At 33.7% G+C, this 19,688-nt stretch overlaps 1 protein-coding gene and 1 long non-coding RNA gene across 4 annotated transcripts in view; both read right to left on the reverse strand.

Annotated features, from left to right (window-relative positions):
- LOC138324078 (uncharacterized) lies at nt 1-507 on the reverse strand. Its single transcript, XR_011208618.1, has 2 exons — nt 387-507; nt 1-129 (listed from the first exon to the last, which is right to left on the reverse strand). It is a non-coding gene; the product is annotated as an uncharacterized lncRNA (long non-coding RNA).
- Nucleotides 508-2,950: 2,443 nt separating this feature from the next.
- LOC138324055 (uncharacterized) overlaps nt 2,951-19,688 on the reverse strand; it is a 28,292-nt gene continuing 11,554 nt past the window's right edge. For 2 of the 3 annotated variants that reach the window (XM_069269066.1, XM_069269074.1), the window contains exons 2-7: nt 11,182-14,549; nt 10,621-10,784; nt 7,808-7,910; nt 7,277-7,390; nt 6,043-6,231; nt 2,951-4,402 (exon numbers count right to left, since the gene is read on the reverse strand). In XM_069269066.1, the coding sequence (XP_069125167.1) occupies nt 4,206-4,402; nt 6,043-6,231; nt 7,277-7,390; nt 7,808-7,910; nt 10,621-10,784; nt 11,182-14,549 (4,135 nt within the window). In that variant the 3' untranslated portion in view covers nt 2,951-4,205. Of the gene's footprint in view, nt 4,403-6,042; nt 6,232-7,276; nt 7,391-7,807; nt 7,911-10,620; nt 10,785-11,109; nt 14,550-19,688 lie in introns of those variants that run through there. The other variant, XR_011208617.1, reaches the window with a different exon arrangement.

The following is a 19,688-nucleotide window of genomic DNA, read 5'->3' on the forward strand; positions in this document are numbered from 1 at the left end:
TAGTGTTTATATAATATTTTAATGTCTTCTGCTCATCCTGCATGAATTAGATGCAACAACTTCCACCTAGACTGTTTGTGTATGAGCCATTTCACGTACTTCCGTGTGTACTTATGTAAGCATTATCATCTGTAAAAGAAAAACAGAATAAAACATTAAACATCTATATAATGATTTAGACGATATATTTTTCATGTGCCGGTACGTTATTACATAAATAAAAACACAAATAGGATACAGGCACATCAGGGAATTTGTATAAGTTAATGTATGTATACATACTCAAAATACTGACTACACACATAGATAAAATAACTTACCGCGATATAATATAATAAACACATTCTTTTAAAAACAAGTTTGTATACGAATCAACAAAGACTTACCTTGAAATATCTGTCGATATCTGGAAGTTATATATCCTGTTTGGATGCTGTCGAGGCTAAGAAATGTTATCCGTGTGAAGCACGTGTGTACACAAAGTTTGAATGAACAAAGAACCGGGAGTGAAAATAACCGCGCAAACACCAAACAAATCTTTACGAGTTTCCACTCCTAGTTTCTGTAGTGTGCGGGGAAAATATGTAAAATGTCATATAAATAAAATCACAATTTATTGGTATAAAAAGACGCTTTATTCTAATGATTTTAATTTTTTGTTTTAAATAGTTAATACCGACCCCTAGCGGATAAACTTTAAAATGAAAGGGAGGTAACACAACTCTTTTATCATAACTCGGTAGTTTACATATTTGACGTAATAATCGGTATGTAAACTTGGTATTTATAATTATACTTTTTGTTTTGTTTTCATCTATTCAATTAATACCTATTGTATCTGTAATTAAAAAATAGAACTATTTAAAAGTACAAAAAATGATAAATTATTTTTTTTATTAGTTAATATTTATTGAAAAAAATATAAGGCCTACTTGTATGTATCACTATTTGAATAGATTCATTCGCTTCCTTTAAAAGTTGTTTCCAACAATAATACTTTTTGAAATATATTAAATTATTGTCAAAGTTTTTTTCCTAACCATATAAAAACATTCTAAGGACGTCAAGTGCTAATGTCGTGAGGACGTTTGGAGAAAAACGTTCTCACAACATTGTCAGAATGTCCCCGACGTCGCAACCTAAATAAAACGTTGCCAAAATGTTGTCCGGACGTTATGTGCCCACTGGGATGTATTCCGTAATAATGAAATATTATCCACTATATTCCTTAATAACGAGCTATTATCCATTTCTATTGAAGCAGCTAAATTACTCTTACCATATTCCTTAATAACGAGCTGTGATCCACCAAATTCCTTAATAACAGGATATGATCCACCATATTTTTTAATAACGAGCTATGATCCACCATATTCCTTAATAACGAGATATGATCCACCATATTATTTAATAACGAGATATGATCCACCATATTCCTTAATGACGAGCTATGATCCACCATATTCCTTGATAACGTCATCCATACACCGACTTGATGAGGCTTACAGCTAGCACTCCTGGTTTTGGATGTAGTGTTCTGGAGAGAAAGCTCCACTATACTGACAGATTAGGTTCTACTAGCGTTTAAGTATTGTAATATCCATTTACTGTATGCTGACGTTGCTGAAACAACACAGGTAGCCATCGATGTTGCATATAGATTATTTAACCACATTATGACCTGTGGCACCTTCAATAACGGTCAATTTAAGTCAAGGTCGTCTAAATATTTTGACAAAATATTGGTTCTGCTTCAATTAACAATCACAATATTTGTCTTACATTAGAACGCAGAAGTGTCGGGGATCACACAACATCATTATGTCTGTATCACGCCATATCGTCCTGACTGGGCTAAACGAGTTAATGGTTTGTTCAAAATGTTTCTATACAGTCGAAACTCGTTATCTCAAAATCGTTTGAGTCGAAATTCCGGTTGAGTCGAATTAATTTTAAAAGAAAACGACATATCCCCCTACAGATAAATGCACAATAGAAGACAGAAATATTTTAATCACATCAATTTTTTCATTTTTCTTATTTTTAAATAGAAATAAAACTAGCTACCCAAAATTAATTCACGATAAATCAGAAAAAAAACTTAATTAACACATTGTAAAAATCTTGTATAGTATTACAATGGACAAAAATAAAGAGAAAAAGAAAGAAAATTTTAGATGCACAATATATGTTTATAAAATGGTCACTAAAAATTATATCAATCTGAATAAGGCTAGACTAACTAGATAATGGGGAATCCACTTGAACCAGTTTCATTAGGAAAATTACTTGTTGGTATTAATGAATTATTGATGAAACACAAATTCGTTTTAATGAAGTTATCAGATCAGAGAGGGATAACCACATGAGGTGATGACAAATGAAAAAGAAAGAAAAGATCATACATCTAAAAAGCTGAATAATGGTCGTCAGATTTTAGTTGTGGTTTGATTATGGCAATACAAATTTGATATTTCAAATTGCAGCTTGCCGCCATACAAAACACAACAAAACTACGGCACCTATGCTATTTTAAAACATTTTTTGTTTATCTTGTGACAAGTTTATTTTGTTTTGGCTTATTGGCGTCCACCCGCGATTCTCCAGGAGTTACTGTCACTGCCATTTTATGTGTCATTGCAAAATTAAAGACAGTACATGAGAAAAAAACCGTGACCAATAACTGTGCTGCAGAGACTTCATTTGAAGATTACAGGAGTATTAACGTTCTATAACATGTCTAATATGTTATTGTACACAAAGCCTTAATTTTTGCTAAGAAATAGTTAATAAAAAAACCCAGTGATAGTAACCCCTGGAGTATCGAGGATGATTGATGTGCTTGTCCACTTATCTTACCGAGTTTTCCTATTGCTGTTCTTTAATGTTTAAACTATTATTGTTTGATATTTACAATGTGTCGGAATAAATGATAATCTAAACGCAACAGTATAATATTCTTTTTATTATTTTTTAATATTTTTTATTATTATTAATAACAGTAATAACAAAAACAAAGATAAAAACGGTAAACTTGGTAAAATCTTATAATAACACATAAGACACATGCATATTCAAAGTGAAGTATGTCCTATAATGATACTAAATCGTGTAAAATAGAGGATGTTGCGGAGTGTATTTGATTATAGCACACGTTAATATAACAACAATAAAATTAATTAATCTATTTAGACAAATATTTAAAAAAAAAATAGGTTTAAGACTTAACTAATTTGAAATCATTTTAAAAAAAAAAAATCAACATGCATGAAAACATTTAAAACAACGTAACCCTTGTTACTTCCCTTTAATTAACTAAAAGATCAAGTGTACTGTTTATAGCAAAAAAGTTATATATTAGGCTACAATATATGATGAAAAATCAAATGAAAAAAAAACCAAACCCAACAACAACAATATCATCCCACCTTAAAAGTTTAATGATTTCTTTAAAACTTGAAGTATTTTATATAAATCCCACACAAGCAAACCCACAGTTTAAAATCAATCAGAATTAAGTTAATTAAATTCTAGTCAAAACATGGACTGAATCGCATATTTCCGATTCAGAGACTGCTATAGTCATGTGTAATTCGCAGGAGCCGCCGTGGCTGAGTGGTTAAGATGTCTCAACATATTACTACAAGCCCTCCACCTCTGGGTTAAGAGTTCGAATCCCATGTGGGGCAGTTGCCAAGTACTGACCACTTTCGATGGTTTTTCTCCGGGTACTCCGACTTTCCCCCACCAACAAATCCGGCACGTCCTTAAATGACCCTGGCTGTTAATGAGACGTTAAACTAACAAAACAAAATACATAGCCAACAGACCTAGAAATGTGGACCATGTGGAAATATCACAGATTAATCCTAATTATAACCGCTAACTATAACTACACACTTGTCTCAAGACTATACTCTTGGTATATACATAATATCATTCTTAATTTCTCGAAACACTTAATGCTATGCTACTTGTATCTTTTGCAGTTCAGACAGTGTCAATGTTGTTTTTTCATGTTAGGACATTCGCGTAAACACAACCGAATTTTAATCCTAATTCTAACCACGAACTGACTATACACTTGAATCGAGTCGACATATATATACATATATATCTTTAATATCCATTTCTTGAAATACTAAATGCTACGCTTTCTTTGTTTTTGCTCATGCAGTTCAGACAGTGCTTATTGTTTTTTCCATTTAGGACATCCACGTCTTTATTCGATCTGTGATGGTATGGTGACATGTTGGGCATTTCTTCACATAAAGTTGGCAGTCTTCGCAGCAAATAAGATGGCCACAGGGAAGAAAAGTAATGTTTGCGATCATGTCGTCACAAATTTTACACTTCATGTCCTTTTTCAGATGTAGATTTTCTTCCATCAAACGATCTGTCTCTAAAACAGCAGATGACAAAAATATATATACCAATTAAGATATGAAAAAAACCCAAATATTGAAACTAATCATTTATATGATTTCTTTTAAACATATTGATGTTATTTAATCAATTCGGAGATATAGATGTATATATGTAAATGTATATTATATTTTTTTCTGGCTTTTGCAAATATTGAATAAAAATAAATGATATATTTTAGGTATTGTTGGAACATGAAGTTGGACACGAAAAAAGTGTTTTTAGATTTATTCCGGACAAGAGTAACAGTTAATTTTATAAAGCCTTGCATATGGAGCTTAATGTATTTTACAGAAGAATATGGATATAATACGTATAAATGTAATGTAAATAATGAAACGTAGATTAGACCATCTTCACATAGACTGTACATAAGAATATAAGCCTAACCCACATGTAGCTGATTTGAGAATTTGAGATATTGTTTTAATGGTGAAATAAATGAAGGTAAATAGCTTATCATGTCGAATAAAATGTATATAAAATTATTAGAATAAGATTGTCAAAGAAGAAATAGTGCTAAAGACCTAATATGGCTAATTTTGTAGATCTCTAGACTTAAGAAAATAGTAGATATGTTAAAAAAAAAGTAAGCAATATTTATTCAATATCGTTTGATGATTGATATATTTCAATATTTACATTAATTTCCTGATTTTACTTTTATCCTCAATTCTTTAAGCTCTCATATAATTATAATAATGTAGAGATGAAACTATAAAGTTCAGAATTGTTTCCTGTCATCAGCTGTGTATTTCCTTGTTTCAGATAAGTCTATCCGCTGTAATATTTATTCATTGTCATGTCTGTATATGTATATACATATGATAATCATATGCATTTGCATACGTGATCCAAAAAGATCATGTCTGGGTCATGATGATTAGAAAGTTCGCACTGTTATGACCAAAGTTTGCTCCACCACTATCTCATACAGATGATTGATACCGACGTATGTATTGTATCCAATAGCAATACAATAGACAAAACCTGCCATTTTCCCTTATTCTACAGTCACGTTAATTCTCTTACTTCTTTACTATATCGAACAAAACAAAACTCATTAAATTGGGAACTTTTTTAAATTGACATCAACTGTTAACTAATTGAATTTCGCGTATGTTTAAAATCATTGAAAAAGGTTTCTGATTGTGATTGGCAGAATTAAATCGCAAAAGAAAAAAACTCAGATACCTTGTAACCTGGATTTTTGCATACTGTGCGTATGAAAATACTTACTTGTATGCAATAACTGAAAAATGCTAATAAGTGTCATGCATCTGTCGCTTTGAACAAGACAAAGGAACCTTCTGAATCGCTAGTTCCACTAACAAAAATGTTCATGGAAAAAGTCATCCTCGATACTCCAGGGGTCACTATCACTGTCGTTATTCTGTGTCATAGTAAAACGAAGGGCAAGAGAAGGCGGAGGTGATTAGGTCATTTGATGTCCATCAAAAGAATCCAATAACGATACACTGTAGTCTTCAAAGGATGACTCTAGATGACTCTCAGATTTTTTTTCTCCTGAACTGCCTCCAGTTTTAATTTGAGATAGTCCAGGGGTGGATATAACGCCAGCACTGAGGATGGAAAAAAAGTAAAACGATATCTTACCTGTCATAGCGAGACCATTCATTGCAGCTGTTATTCCATTAGCACAGGGGTCGCCTTGGGGTGTCGTTTGATTCGCTGCATTCCACGTCAGTTCACCAACGTTGGCAGGTCTAGACTTGCTAGTACAATAACCATTGTCCTCCCTTGTGAGTTCATCAACGATATTGTAAGTATCAATCGGTATGTTTTCTGTAATATATCAACACAATTTGATTTATATATATTCAGAAGAACATTTTTATAAAATGATGAATAGCTACACAGCAACGAAAACGTAATAAAAATGATAAAAAAAGGACTTGTCGATTACGTCATGTACTTCATACTTTCAGATAACTAATTAGATGATTATAATTGGTTCCCTTACACATAAAATACAAATTGAAAAATACATAACAACCAAACGCACAAATATGTAAAATACTGCAAATGTACTTATTTTTCGCGGAATACAAATTTAAGCGCAAACAAATCTTGTCGAGATTAACGCAATAATGATTTCGCGCATTCTACATTTAGTACATAATGGCTATATAATCCACATGGGCTCGATTGCGTTAAAATCTTATAGAAGTAATGGGTATCGATATCCAATTGGTTTTATTCCATACGATTTTTTCGCAATAGAGCCCCTGTGATTACCACTAAACTATGTAAAGTAGTTGTTCCCATATGGTGTTATAGTTGTTTGTTGGCTTGCTATTGCTGGTTTCTATTTGATTACTTTTACAGATTAAATATACAAAGCTTTAAAAACAATGTTTTAAACTGGTTGACGAAGACTATGTGAACGGTTTACTACTTACATCGTGAACATATCTGGTAATATAAGTACATTCCTTGATATGATAGTAAATCTACCAGCAGGGACGACTGGTTCGCCCGTTGTCAGTATAATGTGACCGGGTGGGGTGTGTTGCTTGGTGTCTTTGGCGACATGGGAGGCCGTCCTTACATGACCATAGCTGTTAATGGGACGTTAATTAATCAAACAAACAAACAAACCAGCAGGGAGCGCTTACTCTTCCGGGACCTCTTGATCTTTTCTCATCAAACGACTTCACGAGTCATTGTATTCATCTATACATGTATATTAGTTAAGTCCTTTCCTCTTTATAATCAATTCAAATTATGTTTATAAAGTGTATTAATCATTCCAGGGAATGTCGACGTCAAATTTTACAAGAAGATACGAGATATCATAATGCATTGTTGATACAATTTCCTACATTACCTCTCTGTAACTTTTCGATGGCTGTTTTAATCACTCCTGTTTGATAGCCCATGGCCTTCACGTTCTCAACAACAGCTGCCAGTTGAAGTGGCGTCTGGGATGGTTTAGGCCCATCTGAGTATGGAATGATATGACATTAAAAACGAATCCATAATCATAGTTATGTAGGGTAAAATTGATTTTGAAAAAACTGGTTAAAAGGTTGTGTTTTGGCAGTGTTTTGAGACAAAAGTCAAATATCACTGTCAGATGCTGTAATTGCTTTACAATCATTTGATGACCAAATCGTCGGATCAATGTAAAAAGAAATATGTTTTCTAGCCCAAATTACATGGATCATTAAACAAAAAATCCATTAACTTAAATTTTTTAAGTGTTTTAGATAAAATACATTTCCTTAATTTCTGTATTGCTGACAAAATGCTTTTGAATGATATTTTAATAAGATATTTCCTTACGTTAGATTGCGAATTATTGATACACTGCATTTCGAGGATTTGAAATAGATGCAACCTTAATTCTATAGCTTACCCTCCAGAGATGATACCTGGAGACAGTTTTCCTTCCTTCCTTCGATACCATTGGTGTGTGGTTCGATACCATTGAAATTTGATTCGATACGATTGAAGGGTAGCTTAATAAAATAAATAAATAATAAGTTATGGAGATAAGCCGAAAAATGTACAATAGGTTGGAGAAAGAACTGTATCGAGGCCCGTTAGAGCCGAGATCTATTCTTTCTCCAACCTATTGTACAGTTTGAGGCTTATAACATACGGAAACTTCCGCACGTTTTGTCACGATGTAAAGATGACGAAAGAAAATGTTGAAGTTGAACTTTGGAATTTAATGATGATAACTTTGACTTGACGGATGGCTATTCTGGAGTGTCCAGAATATAGCCGTTGTGTTCCGTACAAAGTCGGAGACCTAACTGACTTACAAATAAAATATTTCATGCTTAAATAATGTACATACAATAAAATTACAGAATTATGATTGACAGATATCGCTCATTGGCAGATTAATCAGCCGTGGTCAGTGTCCTTTAGGCAATTAGGATGGCCGTGACATTAATCCGGTTACGGATGGAACTTAAAATCTTTCAGAAAAGGTATCAAAGTAAATTGCCAGAGGATATACACAGTTATCACACATATGGGGTTTTATCTCAAATGTCACAAACGTAAATATGATCAAGAATATAACCTTAGGAATGTCAAATTACACACAATAGTATTAACTGATAATTGATGTTAAAATTTAGCAACTATTAACGCAAGATCAAAGCACTTTAAAATTTATCACAAAATTCTTTGTGATACTTATCTCTAACTTAAAACATAGCAAGTCTTTGTGTTAATAAAGTACACTTTTATTTCTAATATAAGCCAGTTTTTTGCCTTTGTCGATGAGCTCAGGTAATTCTACCAATGTGCATTCAACCATGACAAATCCAATTGCCTGTGTTATATGTGATGAATAGCATTCATGAACGGAACAACTATCTGTAAATTCATTTTAACCATGTCCACCAACAGTGATGGAAGGATATTGCTTTCTTATATTAATTTAAGCGATATAATAAGGTGACTTTGGTGACTTTTATTGCTAAAAGGACATTTCTGTCCAATGTCTGATGTGGTCAAGAAATTACATATGAAACTAGACTTGCAATTTAGGCGTTTGTTTGAAAGCGTCTTGCTAAAATGATCGCATATAATAGTGATTTTCCAGGCTAGTTGAAAAAAGTCGGTGCCCCCAGAACTTACATTGAATTCAGAGGATTTAAAATTTCTACCTCTCTTAGGACAATCTTGGATTTATTTATACCATGTGCAATTTCATTCAACAAGCCAATGGGATTTAGGTGAAATTCTGAAATATTGTTGAAACAAAATAATGCTGTAGATAAGTGTTAAATGGTGAATTCATAATAAGGAGGAAAACTTGATATGGGATATATACAGAAATTCTGTGGATGTGTTTAATTCTGCATCAATAGAGGATTAAATTCTCTTCATATTCATTGTGTGGGACTTTATTCGTAATTTGGATTTAAAAAATTATGTAATATTCCGGCAGGTTGTGTGTTGTGTGTTATCATAATTATGGGATTATGCCCGGAGACATATACTCACCCTCATTGTGTAACTCTCCCATAAGTTACATTTTACTGTCTTATAAGTGACTGTCTTATATTAGGGTCACATATAAGACAGTAAAAGGTAACATATAAGACAGTTACAAGTAATGGTCCCATAATTAAAATTAAAAAAAAGTAATTATACAATGATAGTAGTACTTGCTTGGTTAGGTGCTAATAAACATATTCATTACAAAAATCCATTATCCATATTATCTTTTGATGTAATACAAGTAAAACAAAATATATTTCTATGTTCAAATGACCATTGAGAGCGTCACTTATTTTGTCGTATACCATAACTGCTAAACTAAATATGCTGATAAATTAATATTTATCTCCCGCAACAGGAAAATCATTATTTTTTCCGTAGGTTATTACATCCACATCTTTACTAATGGCGAATAGGATGATAGCCTGACTCATAGGATAAAGATCACTCAAAAAGAAAAAACAGTTCTGTACAGTCACCACATAACAGCTTTACGTATACACGTCATCAAGTGGTCATCCGCTCGTTATTAAGACAGATGACAAATACAGTTACATAATACTCGACTCAAGTGTTATCTGTATCTGTATTTTAAGTGTCTTGATAAGTGTGGAAATAACCTTGAAAAAATAGACAAATTTCCTTGTCAAGACTGTGTGAATCACATGCAAATGAATAATTATGAATTATGTTATATGTTTATATGTCAATGTCAAAAATAACGTAACGTGGATGCTTTTGAAAAGTTGAATCCAGCTATCAAACGCAGCTGACACCTGTTATAGACACTAGTAAACATAATGACAGCGCGAAACAAACATGTTTTTTTCGCATTTTGTTAAAAGCTACAACACAAACTACGAGTCGACGTTACAACTATAGGTCAGCCTAAATGCATACCCACATTCGATCAATTTAGTTATGTTAAAGTGCACAGAGGAAGTGATTTGTAGACATGTCAAATATTACTAGATTTAACGGGGGATAATACCTAGACTAAATTAAGTGGATAATATTGGATGTCGTCACGTAGAGTATTGTTGACCATATCAAATACCAATAATGCAATGTGATTATATATCTTATTAGAATATTCATACAATATATACTTTATTCCACTCTTTGGAATCATAATTACCCTTTGAACATATTAATGTTTGGCATTTAATGCCTATGATTATAGAACCTAAATATGATGATACTCACTCTATTGTCTTCATGGACCAATGCGATGAATTCATCTCCATTGTTGCGCCTCAGAAACAAACATGTTGGCGCAAACTTTGCATGTTCTATCCACGGGTCGTCGTTTGTATCCCATTGTTGTAGTCGTACGTTACAGAACCAGCAAGTTACAAGGTCAGCATATCCTGTGAAATATTAAACATGGAAACTGAATCAGTTTTGCTTAACACACCAAACTTTTAGTATATCTTTTCATTCAAATGCAACGTTACTATAATGCCATTATAGTCTAGCTATGAATTTCACACAAGAAATAGCAATAGATCTATATGAGCAAACCAACTTTTAACATTTGATTTAACTTAAATCATATCGGTTTTTACACATATTCGGTCTTGCGAGCACACATTTTTGTATAGATCATCTCATTTTGAACCTGATTATCAATACTTGCCCTCAATATATGATACTCCAACTTTATAAAAGGGTTGAAGATTTACATAAACCTACATGTAGCTACAGAAATCGGGTAGTTATTTTAATAAGCATGCAAACATTGTGATCAGTTGCAACATATCCTACCAGCGTAGAAGAATCCGGCTGAAGCAAGTTCCCTCGGATGCTGTCCGGTGTAGGATGACCATCCCTTGAACGAACTCATCCGTACTGTGATCGCAGAATACTTCATGTGCTTTGGTCGATCGTGACACTCACTTAGGGGTTTTAATTGAACTGCTACTGCATTTCGTGTTTTCGATTTTGCCTTTTTCGCAGTCTTGACACCATTACAAGACGTTGGCTTGCTGAGAAGTTCCAATTCTAAGCTGTTTTTCCCTGACGAATGGTCTTTAGTTTCAGGTAAACTTGTCGACGAAGCAGCAGATGATGTCTGGTAGTGTTCACCATTCTCTGCATGTCCATTATTGGTCGGTAGGCTCTCCTCCGTGCACTGATTACTGAATCCAATCGAATCATAGGACAGTTCGTCGGAGCTTCCATTTCTGGCTGATGATCCTAATGTTGTTGTTGAAATATCAGACGCAGTTCCTGAAGACAGGTAAGACGGTTGTTCTTGCAAATTTGAAAGTACATTCAATGAAGGACGCATTTGTAATCCTGATAAGAGTTCGCCATTTTGGAAACTACTGTCGGAACTAGTGAAGCTGGAATATGATCCACTCTGGGTACTTGTTCTATCTATAGACGTGTTTTGGGTGTTAATTCCTGCTACAAAATCACAAGAAGGGGATATCCGTTTGTGTACCTTAAAAGGTATATCACATCGCTTCCAATCTCTGTGTTGCACATGACAATTAAAGCATTCAACGATATCATATTGTCCAGTGTAGAAAAATCCAGCTTCTGCTAACTTCAACGAACGAACTGGTGTATCGATAGGGAAATTGGAGAAAGTTGAAAGTCTCGTAAACTCATTGGTCATAGATGGATCAAGAAAAGGCTGTACGACCATAGGTCTTTGAAATGGTATTTGACGCAGTCGGAATATGTCAATGAGGTTATCAGCAGCGTCTGATATCTTTTTTCCCGATTTTGTAAAATTCAATTGAGCAGAGGAGACTGCATTGTTTAGACCGCATTTCAAAGTATTCATAGATATTTTGAAAACGTGTTTCAGAAGAATTGTTTTCCTTTGAAACTTATGCCGTTTATGTAACACCTTACCGTAGATAAACTGACCATGTTTTCTGAATAAACATTTTCGTTTTCTTCCTCCTCGAAGTTGTCTTCTTTTCTTTGTCAAAAAAGTGTGTGAAACATTTGCTGACCGCACATATTTCTTTTTCAGATCAAACGCTTTGCTCCATTCAGAATAAAATCCATAAAACCTTTTGACTTTATTTCTGATGACCTCCCGCTGATGTCTTTTGTAATGTTTATATATCATTTTCTTATATTTTGAGGAAACAACAGGGCATAAAGTTTGAAGAAGCTCATTCCGCTTTCTATGTGTAACGAGCAACACAGTTGGGAAATATACAAAAAAATGAAAGCCAGTTTGTAACATTACAAAAAGAACCCAGTATACTTTCCTCTTAAGCCATGGATGACCACTGAGAATTTTTTGTGGATGACAATACTTCAAAAATACGGCAATAAATGCGAAATGCATTAGTCCAAACAAAACAACCATACACGAACAAGTTATGGTGTCCAGTTTATTTTGTAACAATCGATTATTGAGTTGACTTTCATTTAATATCCACGTTAAAAAATACGGACAACGTGTGTAATGTAAAATATTGAATGTTCTGTGTAACTCTTGCTCTTGGATAATAAACATTTGAAGAACACACGTAATATTATGAATATTGGAACTGCGGTATGTACGTAAATCTGTAAAATTCTCCTTTTCCTTACACCTATGGACTAGCATAAGGTTCGTGTAACTTTTGACATATTGTCTTCTGGATGAATGATTTAAATATCTGTATCTTGTCAATGAAAGTGTGCGATTGGTAGTTGCATTTTGGTCACTTTTATCCGAGCATTGTTTGTATCGCCTTTTAACAAGTAATATAACGGTACTAAAATCATGCTGTATGTGTTCTATGGAATCGTTTCCCCACCTTATAGCTAATTCTGATGAAACATTCTCCATGTCATCAAAGAAAACCCATTGACTTGAGAAATTAGTATCCAATTCTTGAAAAGATTCGAATGGAATTGTGTGGTTGCAATAAGAATTCGATCTTAGTCTTGGCATAGAGTTACCCCCATTTGAAATATTACGAGAGGGACGAGTTTGCATATCATCCGTGATATCAAAATTGTGCCAATGATCTGGATAATTACATTCCATCGGTAAAAATAATCCATGAATTGTACGATGAATGTTATCAATGTCCATTTGATTCTCATTAGAAATGATTTGTTTGAAATTAAAACTTAGTCTATGCTTACGAATAAGAAACGAATGTATATCACTATAGTTAGACTGTAATTGACTTAAGTTCGATTGATATTTATATGGAAATGTTTTATACAACCGAGGTTTAGGGGAAAATCTTTGTATGTGACTAAATTTAGACCGATGGTTATATGAAAATGATGTATTTATGTGACTACAATTCAACCATTCTTTAGTGGAAAAGCTTTGAATGCGACCTAAGTTCAGTTGACGCTCATTGAGAGATGTTTGCATACAACTAAAGTTCGACCGATACTCATTACGATATGGCTGCATTTGACCTAAGTTCGACCGAAGTTCATTGAGATTTGTTTGGATCTGATTTAAAGGCGACCGATGATCATTTAGAAAAGTTTGTAATTGACTAAGATTCTGCCAATCCTCATAATGAACAAATGACATGTGACCAAGTTTCCAGCTATTGTTTGAGTAGTCATGTCCCTCCATATCATGTTCTTCAGTTTTAACAGCTAGTGTGTGATCAAAGGTTTTCTGCAAATGTGAAGATAACCTAGAGAGTTCATTGTTTAAGTAGTACCCAAAGCTATGCTCCAAGGATTCCTTCTGCAAGATCAACGGTTCTGAAAACAACTCAAAGGTTTGTTTTTTAACATTGCTCGGCCTAAGAGAGAACAAATCGCTGAACTGGGTTGAAAACCCTTGAGAGAAAACTGGTGGCATATATCGCGGCATTGTTTCCATACTGAACCATGTCGAAAGACCTCCGGAATGTGTATTGCGCTGGTGGTGACGTCTTTCTATTTTCTCAAATAGAAACCGATTTATGTCGAGATTTTTTTGTGGCATGAAAAACGGCCATATGTATGTATAGCATGGTGTTGACTCCACCTCCTTTTCACATAAAAAGTTATCAATGACACCTTGGAAGCTTGTGATATGGTACGGTTCTTCAACAATATCATCAGGTTCATAGAAATCTCCAATGATCGCGTAAGCACCTGTATTCCACATGAATAATCCGTATATTAACAACATGGTGATTTCTATTGCATCACGATACCTAAAATCAGAAGGAAAATTTAAAATGGTTACAAGCTAGACTAGGTCTTATCTTCAAAAACATGTAAACGTAAATATTTAAGCAGTAACTTTAACGGTGAACACTTAGCAGCTGACTCAACAAAGGGCTTGTGGTGATACTTCGGTAAGCATTAACTACTTGGGCACCGTGTCCCAATGAATATTAATTATTGAATGGTTGAGAATAAAATATCCTTAAAGTCAAAAAAGGACATAAAGATTTGACCCTTTTTAATTCAGCATTTATTTCTAAACTCAAGTGTGATGTATAACAGGTTATTGTATTCCATACATTCTATTTTGTAGCGACTAAAGTTTGCTATTTTTGTTTGTCATTTTCATTCCCGCGAAAGAAAGAAATAGAAAGACTGACAAGAATTTAATCTTGCATAACCTATTTTTTAAGGCCCTATACCTTTCCGAAATGACCTTTAATATTTAAAATGGAGATGTAAAATGGGATTGATTATTTTGTAGAGTCGTTAATACTACAAGTATAATCACCTTCTGAACAATTTAAATAAAATAACAGAAACATATATACATAGAGATTAGAAACTCCTTCTTTGTCTATGTTGACAGGCAGAGGGACCTCCAGTTTATAGGCATTTTCCCTTGGCTAACTACATTTAAATGTATTCTTTTAAACATGATACTTTTGCATCAACACAAAGTTTAAACATTATATCATGGTTTGATGTGATCATTTTTCCCAATTGATGTTATTTAATATGATTTTTGAAAGTATGAAAATGAGCAATTTTACCTGGTTTTACGAAAATCAGGCATTTAAAACCGGAAGTGCATTTTGTTTTATGAACATATAAGTTAAAATATTATTTTTTCTTTCCAAAATCGTACTCAAACCATCTGAAAATTACTTAACTTTTATAACACATCAAAGTTATTCTGCTGTATTTAACTATTTAAGAGTTTATCTAAAAGCCCCTAGGGACATAGAGAGGTACATCTGCCTATCGTAAAATTGGGGAAGTTGCCAATCTCTTTGTATATATGTTTCTGAAAATAATTATAATGTTTATTTTCATAACGCGGGTTGTATTATGTTTCCCGCCGTCGTCTTAATTACCGTGCGTCACTTGACTATCACTGCACAAGACGGCAAAACAGCGAAATGCAACTTCCTTGTTAATATAGATTATACAGGAAACCTGGCCCGATACCAAACGGTGATATAGGACTGCGTTCTGGCCCTAAACCAGACATGTATCTGTCATAATGTCTAAGTCTGGTGTCAGGGCCAGAGTATCTCGGGCTAGCCTAATATATAGTCTAATTATATAATAGACAAAAAATAATAAATAGCCTAATAATATAGGCAGGTTTAGCGGACTAAGGCACATGAAATCAAATTGATATTTATATACATGTAACTTGTCCTTTATATCGACCTGGATTGATAATAAAAGTTTAACGATGTAGATTCAGGCGCGTATAAAAAATACCACCGAATTTTCATGTTCATTTTAGAATTAAAGGGCCACTACCTTTCCAAAACAGCTTTTAATTTTTAAAATAGGAATGTAAAACGAGATCAATAATTTTGTAGAGTCGCAGAAGTTATTAACTATACGTTTACTAGCCCACTTATCATCACCTTCAGAACTGTTTAATTAGAATAAATAAAATGTTAATTTTCATAACGCGGGTCGTTTTATGTTTCCCGCCATCGTCCTAAATGCCGCGCGGTAGTTGACTATCACTACGCCAGACGGCAAAACAGCGAAATGAATCTCCACTGTTATCGTATATTAGACAGGAAATCTTGCATATGTTTGGTGTTGTAACCTCATCTGAAGACATTGATATATATTTTCTTTTGTTATTAATGTTTTTAAGAAACCTTTAAATTTTGCTCGGGAAAGGTAGTGGGCCTTTAAATAAATCACCTCATTCCTTTAATTTTTAAATAATTACGTATTTGTATTGTATTTGTAACGTTAATTATTCAAGAAACGGAAAGGCGTATCTCATTATTACAGTAAAAACGAAACGTAATTCATAGCAGTTAGCACTTTTTATAGATAACCGCTTCGGTAACTTGTCCGGTTGTTCCGGTTGCCGCTTAGGTGTTTGCAAAGATAATCGCTTACGTCATTGAGAACCGGCAAAACCATTCGAAATTTGCATAATTTGAGAACCGATTTGATAGTTTAACTTTTTTACGATACAATGGAATGCAAAATTGACCAAACTTCATATTTACTTAAAACATATATAGGAACTTATGACATATGTTTAGGAGAAATGTATAGCTTGCTTAAAGATGCTCCACCGCTGAAAAATGGTATTTTTTACTCTATCAAAAACAGAAGCAGACGATTTAGTAATTTTCTTTATAAAACTTTATAAAAGATACTTACTTTACACTCTTACCACTATTGAAAAGTTTGAGCTTCTAATTTTACTTCAAGATAAATATATTCAAAGTAATAAATTGCATCCCGAAAAAAATCCGTGGCACTATGTCCTATATGGAATGCAGTACTGATTGCGCATGCACCGAAAGCGAAATGAAATATTTTAAATAATTTTTTGTGTTAATTAGACATATATATACACGATTAAACACCAATTATTGTTCAAATGATTTGTAACATTTATGCTCTGTCGGCGGTGGAGCATCTTTAAGGATGTTTTTATGATTTCTAAATGAAACAAGAGGACCATGGGCCTTAACGGTCATCTGACTATTGGCACAATACAGCACTCAAAGAATATGGTAGTGGCAAACAATTAAGGCAATACAAAGAACTCTTTTAATAGAAGAAATTCAGGTTCTGATATATTTGATGAATTAAACCATCAATGAAGGTCTCTTGGTCCCCACCATGCTACAAGTCAAACATCCAGTCTCTAGGACTGTTACTAATTTACAAGAAGTCTTTTAAAGATTTTAGCCTATTTGACCCCTGTGACCTTGAATGAAGGTCAAGGTCATTCACTTAAACAAACTTGGTAGCCCTTCATCCCAGCATGTTACAGGCCCAATATCAGTACCCTTGGCCTTCTGGTTCTAGAGAAGTTGTTTTAACGATTTTTGCATTTTTTACCCCTGTGACCTTGAATGAAGGTCAAGGTCATTCATTTGAACCAAATTGGTAGCCCTTCATTCCAGCATGCCACAGGCCCAATATCATGTCTCCAGGCCTTTTAGTTATACACAAGAAGTTGTTTAAAGATTTTAGCCTTTTTGACTCCTGTGACCTTTAATGAAGATCAAGGTCATTCATTTGAACAAACTTGGTAGCCTTTTATCCAAGCATGCTACAGGCCCAGTATCAATACCCTGGGCTTTCTGGTTCTTGAGAAGAAGTCGTTTAAAGATTTTAGCCTTTTTGACCCCTGTGACCTTGAATTTAGAAGAAGTCGTTTGAATGAAAAGTTTACGCACGGCGGACGGCGCACGGCGGACGACGACTGACGGTGTATGATGACAATAGGTCAAAATGACCAATATGATACACAGTATAATGTTTATCTTTGCATTATCAATTGATATTTAGATAAGTAATCAAAACAAAAGCAACTGCAATAATACACAACCATTCTGTTTCTATCAGGAGGGTATTCTCTATTTGAAAGGCGACACTACAATCATTAAATAACAGGTTCAAAAATGTGGATTTGGAAGCTCAAAATGACATAAAAATCATATGTTGTCCTTTGTTATACAACATATGTTAACTATTGTTAATTATTAATCGTAGTCGGTTGATTAGGGTTTCTTATATTCTTCGTCAATGGCCATATATATATATGGGACTATATAGCATATAGGCCATGGGCTAGGAGGGTCCCACATGCACCCCCCCCCCCCAAACCTCCGAACCAATATTTTTCTGAACCCTTATGACCCACTGATCACAAATCCAAATGTTAACATTGCATAAGTTGGGATGAACTTCCGGTTATCACGTCATCAAGATGGCCGCCATCTCGAATTTCACTAAAAATTGAAAAATAGTCATAACATTAACATTTTTCAACCGAAGTAGACAAATGAGGTATCAAAATGACCACAATAGAACAACAAATACATATCAGGACCAAAAAAATCAATATATGTAGTGATTTCTACGCAGGAAATGAAAAAATCGGATTTAAAGCTCAAAAATAGTGATTTTTTCAGCAAATTTTTCATATTTTGTTTGACGCAGCAAAAATGTTTCCCAACAACAATCTATTATTTCTAATAAATTTTTTGACCACTTATCAATCAGTTTAAACAACAACAACAACAAAAACCAATGTTAACATTGTATAGGTTCCGGTTATGACGTCATCAAGATGGCCACCATCTCGAATTTCACTGAAAAATGAAAATAGTCATAACATTGACATTTTTCAACTAAAGTAGACAAATGTGGTATCAAAATGACCACAATAGAACGACAAATACATACCAGGACCAAATAATCCAATATGTGTAGTGATTTGTACGGAAGAAATAAAACAATAAGCTTTTAAGCTCAAAAATGGTGATTTTTCAGCAAATTTTTCATACTTGGCTTGACGCAGCAGAAATGTTTCCCAACAACAAATTATTATTCGTAATCAGTTATTTAAACTCCTATTAATCAGTAAAAACAAAAACAACAAGAAAAATATATAGAAATACATAAAAAAAATATATTGTTATACCCTCAATTTTGTAGATTAGCAGCGTCTCAAAAATAACACAACACCTACTGATAGCGTAACAAATGTAACTTAAGCTAAGCCTGTGTTTCCGTTAATATCATTAACAGTTCCCTAAGCGGTTTTTTTTTTCTTTGAAAATGAACACATTCATTGTTTATTTCCTATGCATAGCATAAGCAAAATGTCAGATGGTTACTACAATGTCACTAATATGTCTTTCACTGGTTCTCAATGATAACCATTATCATTGTGCGCGCTTTCTCGCCTCACTGACCTATCCACTGAAGAGACTCGGCATATCTGGTAGCTGGTACATGCAGTCCGAATCAGAGTACTCGAGATATCAGTATCCAATTCGTCGAAAGCCAGATCGACGTCTTCGATGTCGATGAGCTCATGTGACACTGCATTACCAGTGTTGTTCTAGCCTTTTATGACCCATCCATATAGTTCA

This window comes from Argopecten irradians, chromosome 1 (assembly GCF_041381155.1).
Source record: "Argopecten irradians isolate NY chromosome 1, Ai_NY, whole genome shotgun sequence".
Taxonomy (NCBI): domain Eukaryota; kingdom Metazoa; phylum Mollusca; class Bivalvia; order Pectinida; family Pectinidae; genus Argopecten; species Argopecten irradians.